We start from the raw sequence: 9082 nt of genomic DNA, 5'->3' as shown, positions 1-9082 counted from the left end.
TTCTGTCTCAAACATAAACTAATTGAAAATATTTAAAAAATTATCTTGGTCAATGTTTTTCATGAAGTTTCTAAAAGGAAATATTTTTCAATTTAGTTATTGCGGATATTTTTCAATTTAGTTATTGCGGATGTTTTGTTAATTATTATATACCTTACCCTCTTCCTCAGTTGGAATTATAACAATCACAAGTATATTAAATTAAGTCCGCAAAGAAATTTATGAAATTGAAATAGGCTTAATTACACTTTTAGTCCCCCTATTTTTTCGGATTTACGAAATTGGCCCCCTTATTTTAAATTTAAACAGTTTTGGTCCCCCTATTTTAGATTTAAACAATTTTGATCTCCCTTTCATACTTTTTCACTTAAAATTAAAGATATTTTCACTTTTTAAATGACAAATTACATGTAAAACATGACAATTCATCGTATATAAACTTTTTATTGAATTATAAAAGTTAAAAATAAAAAAATCTCATTGAGTTTCTTTGAAAAACTATGAGGGGACTAAAACTGTTTAAATATAAAATAGGGGGACCAAAACTGTTTGAATTTAAATAAGGGGACTAAATTCGTGAATCACACAAAATAGAGGGACTAAAACTGTAATTTAACCATTAAAATACTATATTAGTTACTCATATATCTAAATAAATAAAAAATTTAAATAAGATAAAAGGGTTTTCTTCTAACTTAACAAAAAAAAAGTATTTGAAATTTTTGTAGTTTATTATTGTCATCTCCAACTTGATTTCATTATATTTAATTCATATAAAAAATATGAATTACTCGTCTAAAAATGTATACTTTTTGTTTTAAGCACATACTTCATGCATAAAATATAAAATAAGAGTTTAATATACAAGTGTATAGATATTTCATTTTAAATAAAATAAAAGTGTATTTATTTTTAGTTAATAATATGATTTTTTGAATAAAATATATTTAAAAAAATATTTAGCTTTATGCAAAAATAATTTATTGAAAAAATACATAATAATTATATTATTTTAGTCCTTCTATTTGAACACCTTTGGAATTTACTTAGTTAGAATTTATGCAAAAATAATAATTTATTAAAAAAAGTATATAATAATAATAATAATAATAATAATAATAATAATAATAATAATAATAATAATAATAATAATAATAATAATAATAATAATAATAATAATAATAATAATAATAATAATAATAATGGGAGGCTCTTAAATTCCAAATCATCACTAATTTACATTCATTCATACAATTTATTAAAAAAAGTATCAATCATTAGGAAAAAAAGTTAATTTACATTCATTCATCACTAAAAAATCAAGACTCTTAAATGAATAGACAAAGTCAAAAAGTCAGAGTCCGTTGATTGATAATATAAGTATTTTGTGAACTAGCTCTACATCTAACATTGATTATTTCATTAAGTAGATGTAGTTGTTTTTGTCATTTCTTTTTGTTTGAGTAGAGTCTCTATTAATTGGATTTTTTAAATTAAAAAATTAGTATCTCTCACTTCTAAAATCAATTATGTTTTCTTTAATATTTTCTGATCGAATAATCAATATATCTTATATATTATGCAATTCATATATATTGATTATGCAATTAAACTAAAAATTAAATTTTCTCTTATAAATAAAAACAAAGCTTAATCCTAGAATTTTTAAACTCAACAATGCTTATGAAACTTAGAATGATCAATTTTAACCCTCTGAAATCATAAATTGAAAAAAAGAAGAAAAACAAACTTCAATTAATATACCAACTTGAATTTTGGGTTGGTATTAACTTTAAATCCCATTGGCCTGATCTCAATCATTTTTTATAACATTAAAATTGAGAATAATGTTTGGTGTAAAATTAAAAACATTATTATGATTTCTTCTCTTCCCCTTTTGTTTTTGTTTTCTAGTGCATTGCTTTCATTGTAGCCCATACATGGTTAACAAGTCATGTATAATGACAAAAGAGAAAGAAGACTTGAGAGAAGTGTAATAAGTAGGGTATTGAAGCTTGTATTATTAAGACCTTATTTTGAACACAAGAAAAAAGAAGCTGCTATCTCATAAATGTATTATTTCGTCGTTTATGTTGATGCCATTTTAAGTGGGGACCAAAAAATGGAACACATTGAAAATGAAAGGAGCATCATAATATGACAAGGGAATCCAACTATTGGTGTGCATGTCCCATCGCACTAACAAAAATTAAAATCATGAAACAACAAGCTATGGTCTATAAGCAAATCAATGCTATGGTTCACACAGCTACTTTGTGTCGGAACTTGAAACCTCTTTTATTATTCCATGGTATATGCCCCACTAATAAAGTTTATTTTTTCAGCTCTCAATTTTTTTCACTAAAAAGTGAATATCATTGTGTTTCCTGTTCTTCAAGAGACTAGAGAGGAAAGCGATGTATTGATATGCGTAGACATGTTAACTTTTATAAGCTCTATAGCTTACCTCGTAAGCTATGTAAGCTTCATTGATATAACTCAATGTCAATTTATGGGCTCAATAGTATGTTGCTTGATAATTTCATGTCCATATTTTATGAGCAAATCGGATAGGTCGTCCACAAAGATCACGAAGAAAATTCAATAATAAGCGTTGAACGGGAGATCACCCTAAACAGATGAACTTTCTTCTCTGTCAAAGACACATAATCACATCCTCCATTATATATTTTTTTATCGATATTTTATTAAACAGTTATCTATAAAAGAGGTCATACCACAAGTAGACGGTTCTAAATACTACTATATAAAGATTAAATCTTCATTCTCGCTTTGATATTACTTTCTTTCATTCAGTGTGATTGGCTTAAATATTAAGAGTGTTAATCTTACATATTCACCCAATCTCCGCTATATTGGCTTAGACATTAAGAGTGTAAATCTTGCATATTCACCCAATCTCCGCTATGTCAGAAACTAGCTTCACTGCTCCAAGACCTCATTCTACCACTCACAACGCATTCATATTACTTTCACCCAGGGTGACTGACAAACGTTAAAAGTATTAATCTTGCATATCTATCCCCTCTCTGCTAGTTAGAAGCTATCTTCATTGCTCCTAAACCTCGTTCATATTACTTTCACACCTCGTTCATATTACTCCGCTAAATTAGAAGCATGCTTCACTGCTGCAAGACCTCATTCCGCCGTTCCACAACTCGTTTCTTATTTTTAAAGGGAACAAAATATTATTCTTCCACGGTAAAACACAAATAATTTTGTATATTTTTCACGTTTTAAAAAAAAGAAAAAACTTCGGTAATCGCTTTCACATCATAATCATGGTCATAAAGAAATACTACATGCGTTGATTAACTAGAATAACTTATTATTCGAATATTAATTTATTTTGATGAACATTTTTGTGAATAGAGAGTACTTTTCAAGAGCTTCACTACTTTTCTGTCAAACAGTGGAAGAACAAAACAAAGCTACTGATAGTTATCATCAGTAGCGTTCTATAATGCAGGAACTGTGCTATACTCATTCATAGGGTTTATTCTAAAATATTATCTCATTAAGTATAAACGAGAGAAGTTTTTTTCTATAAGCACTAGTCCAAATATTGTAAAAAAAAAAAATTAGTAATACAAATGTATAGGGCATAATATAAAGAAACCCCAAAAAGGTGCATAGGGAAAAGATTGAGAAGAATGAAAGGAAAAAAGAGCAAACCAAATTAACATACAGTACTGTAAAACCATTTTAATGGCTCAATAGACTTAATAATAAACAGCTCCTTTGTTTCTCTTAGGGGTTTGGATATTTTACTGATAGTACATGAGGTTCTGGGTGGCGGCAACATTAGGGAATCCTGCACCATACCCAGCTCCAATAGCACCCATTCCCATGGCTGCCTGCTTTAGAGCATGCTGATTCTGCTGTTGCAGAAGGGCGTGCGCACCGTTCATTTTGCTCAAAGCCATCTGGCGTTCATACGCTGCAAGACCGGCAAGTGAAAAACCTGGCCCTGGTACATGCGGAGAAGGTGGGGGAAGAGGAGTAGAGGCTGTTCCTGGAGGAGTTGGCTTGCTACCCCACGAACACTGCAAAATAACGATTAAAATGATCAGATAACAGATATAACATTTTTCTAGAGCCTTTGATTATTATGAAGCTTATTATGTATGGTCGATGATTTCCTCAAGCCGTTTACCTTGATAGGTTTACCGAACAGAAACTGGGCATTACCCATCTGAATAGCAAGAGCTGCTTCACCATGGGTACTGTATCTCACAAACCCAAAACCTTTATCTCGTTGCACCCTAACATCTTCAATGGTTCCAACGCCGAGGGCATGAAAATGATGATGGAGATCGACAGAAGTAACCTGCAATTAATTAACAGAACATGAGAACACAAGGCAATTTTAGAACAAACTGAATACTCAGGACTCTGGTATCACAAGGCTTTGTTCATTTCATGAAAATATTTTCCATTTTCATTTTTCTAAATTGTGGTAATTTTACTTACTAACAATAAGATGATAAATTAATGAACAAAGCAATTGTGTGCGCTTTGTGGAAACAATGAAAATGTCAAAAATTTGTTTTCATTATTTAAAAAAATGCATCATTTCATCTTCTCTCCATCACAGTGGTTCACTTTAAAAGTCTCACATCTTATAAGAGCTAGTTAAAATGGACACATTTAGAATATGAAAATCGAAAAAATGCTTCTGGAGTAAACAGAACCATGATTTCTAAATATAGTACTGAAGCACTCTGCGTCCAAGCACGCCGCTTTAGAGTAGTTGATACTTCATTAACTATACACATTTAACTAGACAGAAAAGCGCTCCCAGATAGATATGTAGGACTAGTAAGATAAAAACTGTCAAAAAAACAATCTTAATCCTTACCTCTGGAGCAAGGTTGCCAACATAAACCGTGGTGTACTGGGGATTCTTCTCAGGACCGTCATCACTGGTTACTTCCTGCCGTTCTTCTACAAGAAGTAAACGCCAACCAAGAAGTGAAGATTATTCACTAAGCAAAACAATCAAGCAACTCTTATAATAAATAGCTGGAAAAAAACAATTGGAACTAGAATCCAATGACCTCTAAAGCCAACTGCATACCACAAAAAATAAAAAATAAATGAAAACGCCCCTAAAGGAATCTTAGTGTAACAAACCTGTGATCTCCCCAGACACTCCACTAGCTAACTCCACAACAACTTTGCCATCTGAACTCTGCTTTTCATCATTGGTATTAGCTCCTTTTGTGGCCCAATTACAACGAATTTGTCTACTGCCAAGCCATTTACCTGAAGTGTCAGAGGAAAACATTTAAAATTTCAGTTAACTGATACCAAAATGTAATCCCCAAAGTCTATATTAAGGCATTACTAAAGTCCTTCAAATTTAACATAAGAATTTCATACATTAACTAAAACATAAGTAAAATCCACAAAGTCTACAATTACAATGGTAGATTATAATTCATAACTAACTTGATTCTCAAAAGAAACTCCCTAAACTACGATTCGTGATATGATCCGGTAATTGACTTGGCTTGACATTGGATGGCTGATGAGCAAATCAGAATATTCCTCAGTTTTCCAAGGTTAATGGACAGCTTAAAATATCTTATAATTGTTTTATTATATTCTATGTTATTGGGTGTTACTCCCTCCGTTTTTTATTATAAGTCGTTTTGGAAAAAAAGTTTGTATTTAAATATAAGTCGCTTTACAATTCCAATGAATAATTAATGCTACTTTTCCTATTATATCCTTAAATATTTATTATTCTCTCTCCTTTCAATTATATAAATTTATCTTCCATATGTCATTAATGAAGGATAATTTTGTAAAAACCTTCCTAATTTCTCATTTTCATACAACAATTATTATTTTTCTTAAACTGTGTGAAAAGTCTAAAACGACTTATAATAAAAAACAGAGGGAGTAGTTAGTAATACATTAATTCAATGAGCAAAACATCCAATTAGAACTATCACTAATTTACTGCTACTAGTGAGGTGATGACTTGAATACCAAATGTTTAGGTACAAAATAACTGATCAGAGTGTTTATTTGATACATCAGCATAAACAATAAAAGTAGGCGCCCATCGTCAGATCACCCTAGTATATGTTTTAAGTGTGGAATTCATAACTTGAGTATGTTAATTTTCAGATAAAATGTGATTCCAATTAAAAAAGTAAAATCAATTAGAACTTGCAACAAGACATGATAATGTCTTAAAAAAAATCTAAAAAATTGAAAAATTATAAATGATATGGTATCAATTACTACCCACACACAGATTTCACTTCGACTATGTTGAATATGAAAAACTAGCAATTACAGGATAATATATCTTACCAGTTAACTCGTTTATGGCACTTTGGGCTTCCTGATAAATTACATACAAAACAAAGTCAACCAACCATTAGTATGACTAGCACACAGAAATACCCAAAGACAGAAAGATAACAAATGTAAAACTGAAGATTCCATTCATGCCTGCTGATTTCGAAAAGAAACAAATCCAAATCCCCTGGATCGGCCTGTCTTCTGATCCCACATTACCCTTGCATCTCTGTAATAAACAGCTCATAAGTGTCGTGACATTAATGAGTGCATTGATTTCAGACACACATTTAACAAATACAAAAAAAAAAAAAAAAAACCACCAAGTCTTATCCTACTAAGTAGAGTCGGAACAAATAGAAAAAAGAAAAGAAAAAATATAACAGGTGTATAAAACTTACGAGCAACTAGAATATACAGAGAAGCAAGCATACAGAGTTGCATCTGTAACCTCGGGACTAAGGTCACCAACAAAAATATGAAAGTGTCCTAAATCCAAATGAATAGTAAAAGTAAATTTGTGATTCACAAGAGGCAAGCAAAATTAACTCCAAAGGTACAAAGTCGGCAGAAATATAACCTGATGTGTCTTCTCTTTGGCCACGAGCATAAGCCCAGTTAACTTTGATAGCCTGTCCAAAACTGCAGACAACGTGTTAAAACCATAAACTAACAAAAGTCGTTCCATTAACTAAAATTACATTACACATACATATTCCTCCCGTTGAGAGTTACAATAGCAAGAGCAGCTGAACTGCGATCAAAGTAGTCGACGAATCCATATGATGACTGCAGATGACAATATAAAGCAGACCATCATGTTAGAAACAGCAACAGAAAAACTGCATCACATGAAAAAAAAAAAAAACTATATGGCCAACTGTCTAGTGAAATATTTTTTGGTCAGTACTCCCTCTGTCTTATTAGTAATGTCCATTTTGCAACATTTATACACCTCAAACTATCTATCCCTTTAGAATACCGATACAACAACAACAACAACAATAACCAAGCCTTAACCCATTAAGTCGGGTCGGCTACATGAATTAACTTCTGCCATAATGTTCTATCTAGGAAGTTGTACCATGTCATAGAAATTCGACGAAATTTTACATTGGCTGTTGACTGCGTAACACAACCCTCTCCTTTTATCCGGGCTTCGGACCGGCTATGCTTAGCAACCAATGCAACATTTATTAATTATTTCTACTAATATACTCTTGTTTATTATATTTCAACTCACCTAACTAATGGTATTTTAGTAAATGATACTTACTTTATCATTGCTTAGCACTTTTTTTGTATGCCTCAAAGGGGCACTTAAAATGAGACAAAGGGATTAAATAATTGGTTCTTAACATAGCTAACAAAAATAGTGAACTTTAGCAACTTTATTAATCTTTCAATTTAGTTTCTGTATGATGAGATCATTATCAAGAAAGCTAACCTTCTCTTTCCGAATAAGCTTGCAACCTTCAAGTGCTCCAGCACTTGAAAAAAGCTCTTGAAGAAGTGGTTCTGTAACCTGAGGATGAATGTTGCCCACATAGCTGCATTTCTCCAAAAAGTGATCAGATATAGAAAACACAAAACATAAAAGCAAAGAAAAACCAACTGAAAAAGTATAAATTGAACCCACCGACTACAAAAAGTAGAAAATTGAAAAAGTATGAATAAATTATCCTAAAGATTACTGTCTTAGAGGAAATGAAGTGGACAAGATACTTAATGATACTAAACGGGTAAAAATCACTAGATTAAAAATATCACAAAAAAGTGAAATAAAAATTGGCTATTAAGACTCACACACTGCGGCAAGTACTCGAATCAAAGCCAGGAGGCAGATTTCCACTCAAGATAGGCTCTATCTGCAAAATAAAAATGTAAAAAAAATAAAAAATCTTAAAATCAAAATTATGTACTCTCCTCTCTTCTAATCTAATCATACAAAATTCAACTATACATAAATCGCTAAGATTTAATTAAATTCAAACATACACGAAAACTACAAGATGAACACTTATGAATTATGATCGAGCAAATAGAAAATAATTGAAGTCAAAACAGTAATCAGAAGAATAATTCAACCTAGATTATGAAGAAATGAAGCAGAAAAACCAAAACCAGCAATAAGTACCTGTGGAGGAGTAATAAGAGCTGGATGATGGTAGAGAGAGTGTTGCATAATTGGATTCTGTCTTAGCTTTTGTGGTAGCATCTTCAATTCTAGGGTTAGGGTTGTACAGAGGTAAGAGAATCAAAGGAGAGTCAAAATTGAAATGGAAGAGAAAAGAAAAGAAGAAAAGGGAAAAAAAAGAAGAAAAAAAAAAAGGAAAAAAGAAAAAAGAAAAACCCTCGAAAGAGAGGGTGAAGAGAAATGACAGACAATGGAAAGAAGATGAAGATGATACTGTATTGTGTTAAGGGGGACTGGTTCAGAGTCAGAATTTGCCTTTGATATAGACTAGTAGTAGTACACTTTTTCCAAGTAATTAGTGAAGGTCTTTGAAAAAATAATAATAAATTAAATTAAAAATGGGGAACACGGAAAGCGATATTTTACTGTCGGGACCACAGATAGAGTTGTTTCGGTAAGCCTAACTACCTAATGGGCTTCCAATTTGTGTCGAATATATTTGTACATTTATATAGATTTATATAGAATGAAAAATATTTTTGAAAGCCTCAAAATATCATTAGTATATGTATATTTGAATGTATATATTTTTTTTTTAATTTTTAA

General features: G+C 31.0%; 1 protein-coding gene across 1 annotated transcript; it reads right to left on the bottom strand.

Moving 5' to 3' along the window:
* Positions 1-3602: 3602 nt before the first annotated feature.
* Positions 3603-8790, bottom strand: LOC131629896 (oligouridylate-binding protein 1-like). The gene is made up of 12 exons (XM_058900702.1): positions 8477-8790; positions 8146-8207; positions 7787-7889; positions 7052-7128; positions 6920-6981; positions 6741-6828; positions 6493-6568; positions 6352-6382; positions 5158-5289; positions 4883-4968; positions 4178-4351; positions 3603-4067 (listed from the first exon to the last, which is right to left on the bottom strand). The coding sequence occupies exons 1-12, from the start codon at positions 8555-8557 to the stop codon at positions 3789-3791; spliced, it is 1251 nt and encodes a 416-aa protein (XP_058756685.1). The 5' UTR covers positions 8558-8790; the 3' UTR covers positions 3603-3788.
* Positions 8791-9082: the final 292 nt, after the last annotated feature.

The sequence above is a fragment of the Vicia villosa genome, linkage group LG1, assembly GCF_029867415.1.
Source record: "Vicia villosa cultivar HV-30 ecotype Madison, WI linkage group LG1, Vvil1.0, whole genome shotgun sequence".
In the NCBI taxonomy this organism is placed as follows: Eukaryota; Viridiplantae; Streptophyta; class Magnoliopsida; order Fabales; family Fabaceae; genus Vicia; species Vicia villosa.
Note: the sequence above shows the minus strand (reverse complement) of the source record. Positions and strands in the feature narration are given on the sequence as shown.

Excerpts from the sequence above, each read along its gene's own strand:
- LOC131629896 (XM_058900702.1), bottom strand. The coding sequence starts at position 8,557 with ATGCTACCACAAAAGCTAAGACAGAATCCAATTATGCAACACTCTCTC. Across the intron at positions 8,208-8,476 it reads CTCTTATTACTCCTCCACAG|ATAGAGCCTATCTTGAGTGG; the intron begins GTACTTATTGCT and ends TTTATTTTGCAG. Across the intron at positions 6,982-7,051 it reads ACTCTCAACGGGAGGAATAT|TTTTGGACAGGCTATCAAAG; the intron begins GTATGTGTAATG and ends CGTTGTCTGCAG.